The sequence below is a fragment of the Alosa pseudoharengus genome, unplaced genomic scaffold (assembly GCF_046254945.1).
Source record: "Alosa pseudoharengus isolate Yale_2024_CS ecotype anadromous, Long Island Sound unplaced genomic scaffold, YU_APseudo_1.1 YU_APseudo_1.1_scf_22, whole genome shotgun sequence".
NCBI lineage: Eukaryota > Metazoa > Chordata > Actinopteri > Clupeiformes > Clupeidae > Alosa > Alosa pseudoharengus.
In genome coordinates this window covers 19,233,300-19,250,517 of record NW_027468680.1, presented here as the reverse complement: position 1 = coordinate 19,250,517, position 17,218 = coordinate 19,233,300, and the positions used below count along the sequence as shown (strand labels likewise).

The window sequence follows — 17,218 nt, the reverse complement described above, 5'->3', positions numbered from 1 at the left end:
CAAAATGCTCAGTTTTGGGAATTTAAATTCAAATTGTGAGCACAACCGTTTCGGTGTGAGTGAGTGAAACTTCCAGTAAAGTACGGGCGAGTTCTCTGTACTCACAGCTGAAGAGGCGGAGGAAACAGAAAAGGTTACATTGCCTCTGCACACTGACTGTCCCTAAGGTGGATCAGTCCAGAGGTTCTCACCTGCATTATAAGCAATGTGCACCCCTGCCATTAACTTCACTGCATTTTTCCCACTCTCTGGCAGCAGGGAGATAATCCCTGCCCAATATAACCAGAGCTGTGACACCCACAGCCTACAGACAAAACCCATGACAGCTCTTTGAACTATTAATAACCTTGAAGACATTCTTGAAGACTCTCCTCTTTTTTTACTGATGTTTTTTTTAATATTTTCTCAAATATTGTATTATTGATCAAGCCTCTTCCTTTAGCTGAGAACTAAAAGAATATTCCAAAAGCATTGGTCCAGAGGAATGCTTACACTGTGCATTGGGATCGATGGGAGAAGTTAAACATCAGATGGACAGAAAAATGCATCAGTAAAAGTCTGATAAACACAAATTGAAATGGAAATGTATAGAGGCTGGTTGTTTCTCTGGAAGAGAGCCCAGCACCTGAGAGAGTCACTGGGTTTGAGACGGCACTCTGGGTTTATGTTCCTTTTGTGATCCCACAGCTGCAGCTCAATACCGTACAGTAAATTCATTTGCTTAAAAGGGAAGCAAACATCCTGTTGATTACAAGCTGGTGCTTTTAAGAAAATCAGAATCAGAGATCGGTCAATGCAGAATTAGCCCAGTGAATTCAAATAAAACATCAGGAGGGGGAAAAAAGATGATTTAGCAAAAGATTGGTTGTATTGTTACACAGACAATTTGATTTATTGCAATACTCGCAGTTCCGTAATATTGAAAATGTTGTAAATAAATGTTGTTCCTTGGCATCCTGCTGTGACTATGTGATGTTAAAGAATTGTCACTGAGCCAGCAATGCCTTTCATTCTTTTATTGAGGCAATTGGATGGAGGAGTGTTCATTGTTTGCATGCCATCAGACAGAGCCCTTACCAGAAGTGCTGTGGGTAGCTATGAGAACTGAAAGAAAGGGAGAGGACTCCAGCCTCTGTTGCAGAAGTGGATATTGACCCATCTGATGATGATCATCATTTAAATCATATTAGCATGTTAAGTAGCATCTCAGGTCATTAATAGTGCGCTTACAGCTTAATCACTCAAGCATGAAGGACTTACAAATTATTTTTACTTCACTTCTCTTCTCTGTTCTGAACTCCCCCTGACCTTTTGGCCAAAGGTAGCACTTTCTTTGCTTCAGTGTCGTTCATTCATTTCTTCGATGCACCCCCTCTAGCTGAAAACAAAAAATCTCCCCTTTCTTATAGGCGTTGTGCTGAGGTCTGTGTGCATGCTCACATCAGTGCACTGACCTTCCATGGGTCCTGCTGCTGCTGCCCCGGAGCAGTCTCGCCTGAGAGTCTCTGACCAATCAGCTCCTCGTCCTTCAGCTTAAGCCACGCCCACAGCTCCTCAAGAACGGCCATCAGTCCCGCCCACTTCTCCACGCCACCCTCCAGCTGCACTCTGGGAAATGGTTAAGGTCACTTGCGCTCTCTTTCCAAATCAATGAAGAGAATATTATTACTGAAGGTCAAGCTCCAAGGAACCAATGTCCCCAGCAGGAGTGGAGAAACTTTTGCGTATATGAATAAGTAAGTATATAAGTATAAGTATATATACTTTTTTGATCCCGTGAGGGAAATTTGGTCTCTGCATTTAACCCAATCGGTGAATTAGTGAAACACAAACAGCACACAGTGAGGTGAAGCACACACTAATCCCGGTGCAGTGAGCTGCCTGCTACAACAGCGGCGCTCGGGGAGCAGTGAGGGGTTAGGTGCCTTGCCCAAGGGAACTTCAACCTTGGCCCACTTGTCGGGGCTCGAACCGGCAACCCTCCGGTTACAGGTCCAGAGTGCTAACCAGTGGGCCACGGCTGCCCTAATGGAATGGAGGCCCTACCTGCTGCTGGAGGTGCTGTCCTTGCAGCCATCGTCTGGCTGCTGTGGGCTGGTGTGCGTCTGTAGTCCATCGTCTGGCTGCTGTGGGCTGGTGTGTGTCTGTAGTCCATCGTCTGGCTGCTGTGGGCTGGTGTGTGTCTGTAATCCATTTGTTCCGTCCTTGATGATGTCATCATGGGCGTCTATCTCAGCTTGCATGTCCTGAGGGCAATGAAGGTAGCTGGTCAAGATTGTATTAACCGTACAGTGCAAAGTCATTTGTTAATATAATACAATATTTATGCACTTGGACGTCAGGACAAAAAACCACACACGCGCACGAGTGCGCACAGACACACACATACACACAGATACAGAGACACAGATACAGACACACACAGATACAGACACACACAGACATCTCTAACCTAGCATGGTAGAGCTGTGTAACAGCAGCTGATTTGAAGCCAATGGACCGAATTTTGCCAAATTTCACTCATGTTAAGTAAAGAGAAAAACCTGAATGAAGCTCAAGGTGTATCCCTGTGGTCTGGCTCTCTGGGGGAGGCGTGTGATTTCCTGTTAGTGTCTCTGAATGACAGGTGTCATGATACCTGCAATCCTATTAAGGTGACTGTGACCAGTTGGTGTCCAAGCAACTTCAGCATATCTGGGAGACCTGCCATTTTCTTTGTCAGTCTCCCACCTCTGCGAATGTGTGTGTGTGTGTGTGTGTGTGTGTGTGTGTGTCTGCTTTTGTGAGACTTGGTGGACGTTTCCCAGCATGGTCTGAGCTGGCCATAAATGGTTTGTCTCGTCTACGCCTGGAGTGCTGACGTTTCATTTGCATTTATTTAAAGGGAGCAGCAACCGGTGCTGTTACTGACACAGGGCAGCCTGGGGGGAGAATAAGAACAAGGGATCGATACCACCCAAAGTGAGTTATCCTGGAATCTCTCTCAAGTTCAGGGAGTGCAATTAGCACATATTCATCTAATTTACCAGCCACAAAACTGAACTTTATCTCCTTGAGACTCGGTGTGAATGTCAGCCTATTCTAAAGCCACTAAAAGTCCTGATCGCTGTTTTCCTTTCCTCATGGCTTCGGCCCTTACGTTGGCACTCTCATGTGTGTGTGTGTGTGTGTGTGTGTGTGTGTGTGTGTGTGTGTGTGTGTGTGTGTGTGTGTGTGTGTGTGTGAGTGTGTGTATGTGAGAGAGAGAGAATGGGTGGATCTGGACGAAATGTCTCCCTGCACACGCAATCTCCATTATGGCTGTGATTTATGATGAGTCAATTAGTCTTGACGATTAGTCCAGCCACTAAAAATGCCTTCTGGGCAAGCACATCTCTTGAGTTCGTCTTAGATCCCTTTTTCTCTTTTTACTCACTTTGTCTCACTCTGCCCACCCTCTCTGTCACCCTCGCCATGGACAGGGTGCTGGATGACCTGCACGACTCGTGATTTACATCCTTGGGGTAGTCTCGATAACAGACTGGACTCTCCGGAAGGAGAGAGAGTGGAGAGTAAAATGCTTTTTGCCGCACAGTCCAAACGGAGAGGAGAGGAGGAAACAGAGACTCAAAGGATTTATATTCCTGAGTCCATTAAGCTGCCAATACAATCTCGCTGTCATCTAGCCCCACCCTGCCCTGACCAAACAATGCAATTCCACTTAGTTGTTTGGAAACATGTACACACAAGAACACCTATCGCACACACGCATATTAGACACACACACTGACCACACACCAACACTCACAAGAATGGAGCAACTACTGCTACAGTTGCCATTGCAGTGTGTGTGTGTGTGTGTGTGTGTGTGTGTGTGTGTGTGTGTGTGTGTGTGTGTGTGTGTGTGTGTGTGTTGGATTGGACTTTAGAGACTAACTGAGACTGAGAAACACGAGAAAGAGGAAGAGAGTCATTCACATTTGACTATTTTATTTCTTCATTCTGGCATTAAAACCTAAACCCTTAAGAACAGAAGCAAGCTCTATGAGGCAATAATCAATGGGGAAATAGCACAATACTGCAACCCAATATTATGTGATTAGACAGTATTCTTCCAAATATTTTTAGATAGTCTTAAAGTGAGTCCACGAGTCTAGACAGGAACTCGTCTAAACCCAATCCTAATGGGAGCCAAGACCTCTCATAATATCAGGCATTAGTACACATTTAACAACAGTTTGTGTCTAGACTGGAGAGGAAATTGTTTGGGCAAAGAGAACATAGATAATGCAAAAACTCATTTATGAATTTGCTCAGAACTAATACAGTTTATGCCTTGCTGTTTAAATGAAAAAAACATAAAGTTAAATATCAACTTTCATTCGTCCATTATTCTAGTCAATAGCCCATGAGATCATAACATTTGGCTGTGCATATGATATGTTTTGACTGTAGCTAGTCCTGTTATGTCTCGTTGTGTTTGTAGTTGACCCCTTAGGGGAGTTCTCTATGTTATTGTGTAACTCCAGCTTCACATGAGTCTGCCATCTTCTGAGTTTTCCCTCAGCCTGTGCCACCTATTTGCTGAAAAGTGATGACACAGACACTGGCCTCAGATGCAGCCCCATGCAAGTGGTTTACCTGGGCCTCTCTTTCCTGGAAACTCTTATCTCTAACCATCTTGTCTGACAGCCTCTTCCAAAAAGCTGGACATCAGAGACGTCTGCTGGTCCCTGTTTATCTAAGCTGGCCATTACTGACTGAAAATGCAGCATTGGGCCCGCCTCAAGGCCAAAGTGTAATGAGTCAATTACAAGAAAGATTAGCAGTATGAAATTAAATCTGACACAGTCTGAAGTGCCCTCTCGCCAACCAGTTCACACCCTGACAGAGACACAGTGGGCAAAAAGGGGACGAACTTGCTAAATGTCAGGGCCAAATCACAGGCCGACATTTGCCAGGACCTGATCGTTTTTTAATGTCCTGTGTAATTTGTGTCTTTTTGTGAAGGTGTCTCTCCCTTCCCCCCACAGAGGAAGCTCAAGGTTCATATTGGGCTCTTTGATGTCTCTTCTGAAGACCTGTCCATTGCCATCTGCTGTTCTTAGACTCATTTCCACCAAACATTTTTTTTTTTTTAAATACATGTTGATTTAATACCCCTCTCTCGTACGAAACCCATCAAATACTTTGACACAGTGTGAAATGAAAAACGACAAGGAAAATAAAGTTTAGAATGGTCAAGTCTGTGCTACACCCCGTGTTGATTTCATTATCCCTGAGCCTCTCAGAGGGCCTCACCTCTCTGAACAATGGATGCACACAAAGATTGCAACAAGGCACTAGAAAAGAACGCATAACTCTTGCACATCTGGTGCACTACGACAGATCACTCATACTTTCCAGCATACAGTACAGCTTGTTCTGATTCTCTTGATAACTCTTTAGATGATGGGATTAAAAAGGAACAGAAACATCTATCTGACACTTAAAAAACATGCAGCGTGATGAAACGAAATGGTTTGAAGCTCTATCTAGAGGCACACGCCTATCTCTCTCTCAAATTAACAAGACCACAGTCAGGAAATGAGACCGACATGAGGCCGTGACCATATTCAGGATATGATACTTGATAAAACAACTGTGTGATCATGGTCTGTGGGCACGTCCTGCACTGCAGTATCACAGGGGGTGATTAATAAAGACTTTACTGTGGAGCCACAGAGACGGCCAGCTCCACAACATAAGTGTCAGGGCAGATTTACTCTCATGCTCTTGATTAAAGCTAACAGCCGGGGCCCGTTCCTTTTGTTCTGGTCTAAACCACCCTCCCCGACCTCCCACTCTGTCACTCCCTGTCTTTCTTTCTGCGATCTCACTCTGTTGTTTCTCTCCCTCCCTTTTCTGACTCTCTCACTCCTCTCTCTCCCTTCTGGCTCTCCTTACTTCTGTTTCTCCTACTCTCTCTGTCCCACTTTGCATCGCCCGGTCCCATTCTCCCCTCTCTCTTTCGCTCTCTCCCTTTCTTTTTTCAAATTTCAAATTCTCCTACTCTCTATTTCTCTCTCTCTCTCTCTCTCTCTCTCTCTCTCTCACACACACACACTCTCTCTGAGAGTGAGGTACAGTATAAATTAGCAGATTGTCAGGCACTCTGATGTGGCTGGGCTGGAGCCGGGCTTTCAGGGCCAGATGGGCTGGAGTCTGCAGAGCCTACGCCACCCCCACCCCACCCTCTATCGCTCTGTTTGTTTAGCACCTGTGTGCCAGGCCATTCTCTCTCCCTCGCCAGACATTTCGCAGTGGTGAGAGCCCACTGACTAACATATGCAGAGCATGCCGATTCCTCGAGGTAATGGCATAGTCAGAGTGAAACCTGGGCCTTGGTGTTTGTTTATCATTAGTCCTTCATCTCCGTCAGAGCCCGGAGCCAAAGAGCATTTATTTCAGGGCAAGCAATCCCACTACAGGAACCAGCAACCTGCCTGGCTATTATATTCCCCTTGAGATGCATTACTCTATTTTTAGACAGACTTTATATTAGATGGCAGCACCGACACAATTCTTTATTTTTTCCCCACGTACTGTATCAATTTCTCGAAGTCAGAAGGGCTGTTCCTGCTTTATGAAACGGCCAATATGATGTGTGCTCTGTATTCATGTTTAATTTATAACAAGCATCTGCATACATTACCTTCTTTTGCTCATTGATAGCCCATTATCACAAAGCCTCTTCTGGCTCATGTCACTTTGCCCTGGCACAGGCAAAATAATTCAAATGTAATTTAGATATATTTGAATAATATTCCAGGCGGAGAGGAAAGTGAACTCTGTGATGCTTTTTACTTAAGAGGATTACTGCTTCACCCATAACTTTGCAAATGGGTTCAGCATAGGAACACACTTAATATCAGGAATTTAAGTAGGGCCAATTTAATGATGACCCCATGCGTGAGGGAGGGGGGCCATCTCTGCAATGAAAACATTAAATTCCTGATTGCCACCAACATAGCTGTGCCCACTGAAGGATATTTGCACAGGCTTAAGTGGACATTTGCATACGGTTAGTGTTTATACCCACTCCACTAGCTGGTCTCTGTCTATGAAAAAAGTGAGAACAACCAGAGAGTCATAAAAAAAAACTTTCCACAGCATAGATAAGCTCCGTGCTTAGCCAAATGCTTGGTTGAGAATGAGCCTTTGAGCCCATTAAAAGAGACATTAAGAGAAGACAGCCAAACACCATTTACCGCAGAACTTTGCAATAGCAATCCAAAATTATCCCAGGACAGCATTTCGCAACCCGTACAATGCCGTTCAATGGGGATCACAACCTTGTTTATAATCAATCAACTCCGATCCATTTGTAGAGTTTTCGAGGGCTTTGCGCCAGCATAACACCTCACAGGGGATCCATGGGGGATTGCCCATTCAGCAGATCACCCTATTAAGACAACAACCAAGCAGCAGTTCACCAATTAACTCTGCATGATATGGCCAAAACACCCCACCATATGCAATGTATAGTGACACATCCCCACCGATGAGGGCTCTTGTATTAATGAAGCACTGCTGATGACTGCTACACTCGGCGCTGTCATGCAGTGCTCTTAGTAAGCGCTCATTAAGGTGGCAGCAGGGGGATGCAACAGGAGATAAATGATGGTTTGTACCTAGCAGCGGCTGCCTGCTCCTGTTTGGCAAAGCTTAGTGTAAACAACTCTGTTTCAACCTTTGAATGGTGCTTGGAAGGACTTTTTCTTCCAAATTGATAATATGCACATTCAGGAAGTTCTGAAGTGTTGTTAAGGTTTGTGGCACACCCTGGAGCTAGCCAGACAGCATAATCAAGGAGTCAGTGCAAGAGTAGAATTTTTTTTTTTACTTGTGCATAAGATAGCTTTTTCACAACTATATTGTCTAATTTTGCAACATTCGTAGAGGTTTGGAGGAAAAATTGCTTTTAGACTTACACTATTGGAATTATGATGAACTGTGACCTTTATGCTGTAAGATATACAAAGAGCCCAAGGTAACCTGATGAGCGTGGCTCAACAACATATCCAAGCCAAAAGTGAGATGACAAAACTTTGCTGACTATCAACTTTGCGAAATCCGGAGTTTGAGAGATGAAGTGTTCATGCAGGGCGTGAGCATGACCGCGAAAAGATGTTTTATAAAATGAGGCGTTGATGTCACTGGCGGGTGTCCAAGGCCGCTCTCGGGCCATTACTCACCCACATTAGGGGCATAACTGTCACCTACCCAGACGGAGACGGAAGGAGGGTCAGCGAACTCTCTCATCTCGCACTCATTCATCCTCTGCATGTCTTGCCTAAGAGTGTTGGAGACGCAGACCTGTCTGCCCACAGATTTGGAGAGTACCCATGTGTCTGTGTGAGGCTGGAGACAGGGGTGTATCTATGTCTGTGTCTGCGTGTGTGGACCAGGGAATGCACAAGCACACAAAAGCACCCATTTCTGTATGCAGTCTTGAATCTTGGATTCAAGAGTCCTGAGGCTTGGATACATAGACAAAGTAGAACAGGACCCAGCAAAGCTGAACCAGCTGACTTGATGAGTTCCATAACAGTTCTCTTCATCACCAACACAAGCAGCCTTTCATCACAAACTTGCCTTAGGGCTTTGGGTGCATTTTATCCCTCCCTTAGACCTGAGAAACACAGTTCCCTCACAGTGCACACTAAATAAGCCAACCTGTATGCACTATTTATGTATCTGTGTGCACTTGATGGTGGTTTAATCAATACTGTATCACAACCATTACAGGTAAAACTGCCATGTTGTGGTAATAAAGTCATGAATAGAGACAACAACCTCTACAACTCCATAGAGTGTGTTTCCCTTTGTTTGCTCAGTGTCCACAGATCACATTAGTCTGCAGTTTTGCTGGTGCTAATTCTCAGGCACTCACCTTGCAGAGTCTCTGATAGCGTGGAGACGTGACGGCCATCACCTGGAGCTGGTGCAGGAAGAGCATCACCTTCTGTAGGGAGGTCCGCACCAGGGCCATGATGCCACCTCCACTGCTCCGCTCCAGACCTCGTAGAATCCTCATGTCGAGAGTCTGGGGATGGCAGCCTGAGTCAAAGTCCTGTCAGATAGGCTGGATCCCAGATCCCACAAAAAAAGTACACCACCACCTCAAACTCCTGAACTCCTGCCAACACCCACAACAATCCAGACTTCAGGAGCACTTAAGAGGATTTCTGTCTGGGGTTAAAGGTCACCGTTAAAAGTGGATGAAACATAACCACCAGAGATGGATCTGCATGCACAAGCTGTGGAAAGGCGATCTGGCTCCCCTAGTCCTGTTCAGGTGGAGGTTGAAAAGAAGACTTGTCCAGAGACAGGGACATCAAGCCGGCAAAACAGCAGGGTTCTCAAGAGGCTGCTCAAGTGAAGGAAAGTGAAGGTGAGGCGGAGGAGAAGACAGAGAGAGAGAATAAGTGAGAGGGAGGGAAAGAGGGACGAGCTGCTTCAGCAAATGCCACTGCCCCTTTGCCCGACCGACTCTTTCTGCCTCCGCCGCTTGGAGAGGGAGATGTGAATGAACAAGGGAGGGATGGGAGAAGAGAGGAGGGGAGGGGAGGAGGGAGCGGAAGGGACGGGACGGAGAGAAGCACAAGAAAGGAAGAGAGAGGGAGAAGGATGAAGAGCAGAGGGGAAAGTGGTGGAAGAGGTAGAAAGGAGAGACAGAGTGGAGAGAGAAAGAGAGGGAGGGAGAGGAGAGTGTGTGTGTGTGGTGGGCTAAGTGAGGCACTGTACCCTCTGCACCTGAAGAGTCATTTGTGTGTTTTTAAATCAGAGGGGGACATACCTTACGAGCATGGTAAATGTGCCTGACAGATTTCATTAGTTTGATTCAATAGTTACCAGCGGCATTTAAATCAAGGTGAGGGCCCTTGGCTCCGCAGTCTGGGACCAGTCGAGGACTGCACTGCATATTCATTTCTGCTGAACCTAAATAACCTCCATCTCTCCACTTTTTCTTTGTAAAGAGGCTTAAATCAGATTCCCATTTTCTTTTCATTTTTACCGCATCCCCCTTTCTCTCTCTCACACACACACACACACACACACTCTATCTCTCTCACTCTCTGTTTCTCATTTGTGTTTCATTTTTCATTCGAGTCGCTTGCCTGCCACTCGCGTGGAGGAAGTGAACCAAGCGACTATGCACCCGACATGTGGAGTTCCCGCGGCAATGTCGCTTTCTCATCTATCCACATCTCGCGCCTGTTTTCGCTTCATTTCTCCCAGGCTCTCCTCTCCTCCATCTTTCACGCCAGCTCACTAGACAAATAGAGCTCTCTGAGCCTCTACGCCCCTAGTCCCGCTCAACTCGTCACAGTTGGACTAGCCCCTGGGCTAGAGAGGAAACCCAGGCACAGATATATCTGTTATTGATTTCAGTTTTCCATCGGCCCACAAAACTACTTAAGGCAGCATACTATGTAGGCTACTTAATAAAACCGGTCATGTACAACATGCATGTAGACATGGATGTTTCCCTTTTTTCTAGGTTTAGCCTTCACTCACTTATTTGTGTACTAGGTATGATGGGGGATACAATTTTATTGCACTCCTAGGATAATTTTACATTCCCAGATTTTACAAGCTGTTATTAAACAGCTGTATATTTTTTATGTTAAAAATTGTATTTTCCTTTTCTGGATAGTGCTCTTTTTAGATTTTCTTTAAAAGAACAGGGAAGAAGCTGATGTTAATGTTCTGACTAAATGAAGTCAACTCTGTAACCTAATCCTTACCTCAGTGTAAGCTTTATAGGATTTAATTATCATCAAGAGGAAGTAAAGATAATTTAACTAATGTATGCACATCTTTGAAATAATTTTACAATTTGAGCAGCTTATGTTGTTGTTTATAGGTTGTTTTGTTCTTCAAAGCTTTTTGTCCTGTGTTTCTTTTTCACATCAACAAATTCTTTGGGCGATGCTTCCATGTAAAGTGAGACCATATATTTACGCAATTAAGTCCCTCTGTAAATTAAGTGCAATTAAACATGCTCTCATACACAAGTTTGTCATTGCCATCCACCGAAGACGTAGGCTCTACTTTTTATGCTCTATTCTGTTACACAACGGGAAGAGCATGTTGCATGTGTAATTAGTGGTTTTAAAGTGGATTCATTGGTGGTTTTGAAGGTTTTTTTAAAGTAGAAAAACTGTATAACTCGATTGACGGAGCTTTAATCATGGTATACAGAATAACCATTTTATAACTAGGCCTTCTCTCTAGTAGACTACTTGTGTTTCCAAGGCACAATGTAATGCAATGCTGACATCTAGTGGTGGCGGCTGATTACCCCATCGAAAGCTAACGCATGTCGACAACAATAGCACCTTTTAGCTTCTGACGATTTCAGGTCGACTAGCAGAGGTGTGTATTTCAAATTTGGCAATACTCACATGGAATAATTACTCAACGCATTTCAGTAAAGCTGCATACAATTACGGTGACTTTGCTATGCTATGATAACCCGGTGTACGTGACAGCAGTTCAAACTTCATTTTAAAATCTCAGGCTACCAGGAGTGGGGTTCGAACCCACGCGGACAATCGTCCATTGGATCTTAAGTCCAACGCCTTAACCACTCGGCCATCCTGGTTAACAATACAGTGATCTGACACCGGAAACTCCACTAATTGTAACTAGTAGCCTAGACACTGAAGCCTCTGGAAAATGGAACACATTGTCAGCTATATGTCTTTCGCTCGTTCGAAAGTATGACCAGAAATATACATGGTTTGTTGCCACCCATGCATTTCCCCTATTTGTAACATGGGGCTAAAGATTCCCTATCACTGAAAGGTTGGAGCAATGTTGCAACTTTAAAACATCTTCGCGCAACAATTGCACCTTAAGAGTACAATGTTAAGAGTACAATGCTACATGTTAGCGCAAGTTAGCGCAAAATGTTAGTTGTATGGTGGAGACCAGACCATCATACGAGGTATTTCATGTGTTGTCAGCGATATGAAGTTGGCGTTGTTTAGTAATGTCTCGGTTACCACGGGCGACTTTCGCATTTCTCAACCTCTGCAAGTGCAACGGTTTTACACCCACCCTCGGAACGTCTTGATACAAAGAGAGAGCGTCAAGTTCTCGGAAACACGGGGTTACAGTCGGTAGTATGGTCACTGCCCTATCTTCCCATGACTGTTGTTAAATTTAGATTCATACATGCCACAGAAGACATTGGCGCCAGGCAAATGCTTTGCATACATGTGTGGGGAAAAACAGATTGGCTTTCTAGGTTGTTGACTTTCTAAATAAATAAGCTTATTTAAAACATTACTAAAGGACACAGTTAGGTTGTGTAAGTTTCATTGCAACATTTCTCCAGAAGACCGTTTCAGCTACAACTCATGCATCACTTTCATGCAGGTTAAGAACACAAGCACTAACTCAAGATTAAAAGGATTAAATAGCTCACATATTCACGACTTAAACTGAGACGATCTGTGTATTACCAATAGCATTTAAGGCCTCCAAAAATATGCACATTAATGCACTCAGGTGTACAACATGCAAACCGAACAGAAGAGCAGACATAAAGTGAGCCTTGATTACACAACATGTTTTCACATACAAACTTAATGTCACTAACTTAATTATCAGTTGCATAACAGTTTCTTATCACATACAGTCTAGCCCTACACTAAGTGTCTTTGTCAACATGAGGTGGAGTGTGCTCCTCTGTCTTCTCTAGTCAAAAGTGATAAGTCATTTATTTACGTCAAATCTACCACAGCAGATCTGCCCTTCATTGCAGAAGGGTATTTGTAGAAGCAGTTTGCTATAAGAGAGAGTGTTATTTATTGCAGCAAGGGAAACAGCAGCAGAAAAAACGTCTGCAGGGGTTTGCTTTTTTGTATCGCACGGCTTTCTTGATTTGCACTGTTGCCTTGGCCACATAGTCTTGTGTGCTACCCACATTGGCCTCTATGTTGTCAAGCTTTGTGCCCTGCTCCTCCACCAAGAGGGCCAGCTGGAAGAAGAGTTCATGGATGTCCCGGATACGCCCCTCAAGCTCCAGCAGTTCCTTCTGGCGGTTCTCGATCTCGCAGAGGGCAGATCGCGCTGCACGGCCATCCGCCACCAGATTCTCAGAGAAGGCATTCCACTTCCCTGACTCGATCATCTCCTCAATCTGCTCGCCGGTAACCTCCTGGCCCACGATCTCAGCCTGCCTTTGGATGCGCTTCTTGCAGTTGTCGCGCTGCTCCATCTCCGCCTCGTTGTACAGGGACATGGCGCCGTGGAATGCAGTGGTGAGGGAGGCACACTGGCCGCGCACCATGCGTGCCAGGGACGAGTGGGCACCATGCTCCTGCTCCAGGCGTTGGCACCGGGCCTCCATCTTCTGCAGGCGGGCGTACAGGGCCTGGCTGCGGGCCTTGATGCCGCGGGCGATAGAATTGGAGTCGCGCTTGATGCTGCTGATGCGTCTCATGGAGGTGAGAAAGCGTGTATTCTGCTTCCCCAGCTGTTTCACCTCCATGCGCAGATGGGCAATCTCCTTGTGCATGGCCTGCACCTCCTTGAAGGCCTCATCCATCTCCTCCTCGCCTTCGAACACCACCTCCACCTGCTCTGTATCCTCAGGTCCAGCCTCCACAGCCACAGCCGCATCTGTTAGCCTGGAGGCTGAGTGCAGCTCACACAGTCGATCCCGCATCCTGTCTGCAATGGAGTAAAGAGAGTCAGTGATTGGGATCATGACAACAATAGCAACCTGGAAATCATGTTGGTCCACACTGTTTTGTTTGTTTAAGTAATTGCATTCTGTGTTCTATCATCAACATTCAACTTACACTGAATTATCTTCTTACTGCTCTACAATGGGGGCAGATATCAGTGTACTCAAAACACCTCATCATCTTGGTCTGCACAGTTTTTGGTACAGTTTTCCATGTTCAAAATACAGTAACGGACATTAAGAGATCAAGAGATGCTTCCTTACTGCCATCATAAATCAATACTGCCCAGAAATAATTAGCACATAGCCTATCGGTAAACCAGCAACGTTTGGTCCATACTAAATATTTCAACAGGAATAACCTCACTGATTATAAAAAAATAAGAATAATGAGTGCTTTGGCACAAAAAACGTCTTCACTGCCCTCTCTGAAATGACAAATGTGAAGTAGAAATGGATGGAAGCCAAAATCACTGTATTATACATCCCTGCCCAGCACAAGAATGTCTTCAGCAGGATGTTGAATGTAGTTCTGTAACAAAATATTAATAACTATGGCCTACCAAGACCCTAGTATCACTCATTTGGGAAACCGTTTTAAAGTCAGACAGAAGCCATCAAAGTTTCCTAATCTGACCATGCAGGGGAGAGCAACTCATGTTACCACAGTGATGCATCATTTCCCTCGTGACACATCCAAAAACACCCCTGAGTTGGGTGGGGACTTCCCTATGTCTTTTCTCAAATACAAACCCTTGGCAATGAAAGCGAAATTTGCACATATATACATTTAGATAGCTTACATGGAAATTGAGACTACTTTTTCATCAACATATATTTCCAAAACCTGTCAATCAAGTGAAAAACTAGACACTTGCCTTGAATGTAACAATAAAGGACATGCAAACACAGGGCCTAAAGATCTGACAAGTTGTGGTTTTGTTTGATAAGAACTCTTAATGTAGTATATGTTATTATACATATATGTTATTATGTTATATACATAGACGACATTATGTTACAATGTTAAAAGCACAGCAGATTAAGTTATTTGCCATGAAAGAAATGGCATGATAAACGGATTGTCTTAGGGAAACCATCAATTAGATGATGTCATTGTAAAAGCTGGCAGAACATTCGTAGCGAGGTAGTCCATTTCAATTTAGCCTACTTGAGTAAACAAGATAAAGTAGCCTACTTAGTAACGATTTTGATTTTCAAAAACTTCCATCTACATGATCTGCCAGCAGCCATACAATGTTTGGAAATAGTGTAGGCTACTCAACGTAGACTACAAAAGGCCTACCATAAAGTCGTTTTATGACAGTGGAAAACATACCTTATTTCATGCTCAGTCGATTATTCTGCGGCTATTACAACAGATACAAATGTGTATCATTTCCCCTTTGCTTTGCAGTCATTTTTCTTAGGTGCAGGAAATAAGACGGAACAACTGTCAAGTGGGAGTTGCCGAAATTGCTGTAATACCCCCACTCACGACATCAACTCACGGCTATCTCTCATCTGTCTGTTACAGTCAAGACTGGCATCTAGCCTATATGAACACACACACACACACACACACACATAAAGGTTACCAAGTGCGTTTACGTTTTCTGGTAATGTCTTTGTCATCTTTGTTGCACGTGCCAGTTGATGGTGCTATCTTGGTGATGGTGGCTATGGTCCTAACGGTCCAAAGAGAAATGCGCAGTGGGATTTTACAAACCGACAATTATGGCTGTAAACTGACCGTTTGACACAGACAACTTGCTAATATACAGTAAGCTGTCCTATAGCAATTTGTGACAACGACTTTTATGCTTTAAAAATATGTTCGGACCACAAGCCTATTTGTCTGATTTAGGAATGAAGGTGAGTATAAGGTGTATTTAAATGTAGAAATTGATTATCTGAAATTGTATGTAGTTCGGTTGATACAATAATGTAGGCCTATTAAGCTACTAAAGGAAGTAAAAACTGCCCGTTCTAAGATATTCACAGCAAATAAGGAAGTGGCTATACACATTTAACCAATAGGCTACCAACCTATATTCGGTTGGTGCTGCAGTGCATCACTCATTGTACATCATTAAATCATCCTAACTTCTCCCAGATGTAACCAACCATGTTAATTTCAAGACAATCGGATATAGGTTCCAAAAACACTATGCAATTTTGCAAATAAATTAGGCCTACCCCATATGATCTGATACGATTTAGATTCGGTAATGGGGGCGGCCTCCTCTAATCAGTGAGAGGAAGTGAAATATCAGGGCTGTTTTCACTGAGGAAGTGGGTCTTGGTTATGGACAGTCGATTTGACTGTGGCCTGCATGAGATAATAATGATTAACCAATACCTTAAGTGTTTTGAACAAGCAAGCTGAGCAGTGCAAGTGCTTAGATTTGTTCACATCAGGGGTCATGTGCAGTGTATTTCAACCACTGTCCCGGGGCACACTAGTGCAGTGTTTTTCAACCACTGTGCCAGGGCACACTAGTGTGCCGTGAGAGATCATCAGGTGTGCCGCAGAAAATTACCCAAATGTCACTCACTGGTCCAGAAAAGCAACTGTTGCATCAAATAATTTATAACCACATGCTCTCATTGATTGTATGATTGCACTATTTGTGGTATGCAGGCATTGTACAACGGGGGCCCCATATCCAGTATTCACAGAATCATAACATCCAGTTCATAACAACAATTAAATTAGATATAGTCACCTACAAATGAAACAGAGGGCGCTTGTTTTATTGAGCAGGTCTTGCATAGAAGCCATAATAAGGCCATATCTGTGTATTATTTTAAATTTTAGGCTATGGTATGCTTATTTTTTCTTCACACAGGATGTTAGTGTGCCGTGGGACATTTTAAGGGTCAAAAGTGTGCCGTGGCACAAAAAAGGTTGAAAAACACTGATGTAGTGGATCATTGAACTGGGAGGACAGATGTATCCTGTTATGAAAATAAAACCAAACACTGATCTTTCATACTTGGAAATGCAGTGTGACTTGGATGCCTCTTCTCTCTATGAAAATCTAAAAAACAAAATCCCCAAGTAAGAGTAGACCTACACAGCTCATACAAGGGAGCAGTTGTTCTTGTTATCCTAGTCAGAGAGAGTAGAGAGGGACCCGGGTAAGGCTGCTGACAGGTTTTGGATTAAAGATGAGAGCCTCTGAATATACTGGGCCCATGTAGTATTTATCTCATCCTGAATTCCCAAGGAAAGAAAACACTGTTTTCTATCAAATATCAACCACAATATCTTTATATTACATAAATAATTTGCAGTGATGATACATTATACTGTCTGGAGTTTGATGCCTCCAGAAAAATGTAACAAAAGGAAAAGTTTGATGATAAAATTGATTCATTCTTGCATGATGGTAACAACCCGAGAAATTTCATATCTGCTCCACAAGAGGGCAATAGTGATTGCGATACACCATCACAGATTGTTTTCTAATGAAACAACCTCAGTTT

General features: G+C 43.9%; 2 protein-coding genes and 1 non-coding gene across 3 annotated transcripts in view; all 3 read right to left on the bottom strand.

Moving 5' to 3' along the window:
- LOC143139579 (utrophin-like) overlaps window positions 1-9,058 on the bottom strand; it is a 30,651-nt gene extending 21,593 nt beyond the window's left edge. Inside the window, exons 1-3 of the mRNA XM_076300153.1 lie at window positions 8,915-9,058; window positions 2,047-2,246; window positions 1,455-1,608 (exon numbers count right to left, since the gene is read on the bottom strand). Of these exons, the coding sequence (XP_076156268.1) occupies window positions 1,455-1,608; window positions 2,047-2,246; window positions 8,915-9,058 (498 nt within the window). The remainder of the gene's footprint in view (window positions 1-1,454; window positions 1,609-2,046; window positions 2,247-8,914) is intronic.
- A 2,491-nt stretch (window positions 9,059-11,549) lies between these two features.
- trnal-uaa (transfer RNA leucine (anticodon UAA)) lies at window positions 11,550-11,632 on the bottom strand. The gene has a single exon. It is a non-coding gene; the product is annotated as a tRNA-Leu (tRNA).
- Window positions 11,633-12,318: 686 nt separating this feature from the next.
- Window positions 12,319-15,270, bottom strand: stx11a (syntaxin 11a). Its single transcript, XM_076299225.1, has 2 exons — window positions 15,066-15,270; window positions 12,319-13,710 (listed from the first exon to the last, which is right to left on the bottom strand). Exon 2 carries the CDS (start codon window positions 13,703-13,705, stop codon window positions 12,839-12,841), a length of 867 nt encoding a protein of 288 aa, XP_076155340.1. The 5' UTR covers window positions 13,706-13,710; window positions 15,066-15,270; the 3' UTR covers window positions 12,319-12,838.
- Between the last annotated feature and the right edge of the window lie 1,948 nt (window positions 15,271-17,218).

Coding starts and splice junctions, on each gene's coding strand:
- stx11a (XM_076299225.1), bottom strand. CDS start 13,705: ATGCGGGATCGACTGTGTGAGCTGCACTCAGCCTCCAGGCTAACAGAT.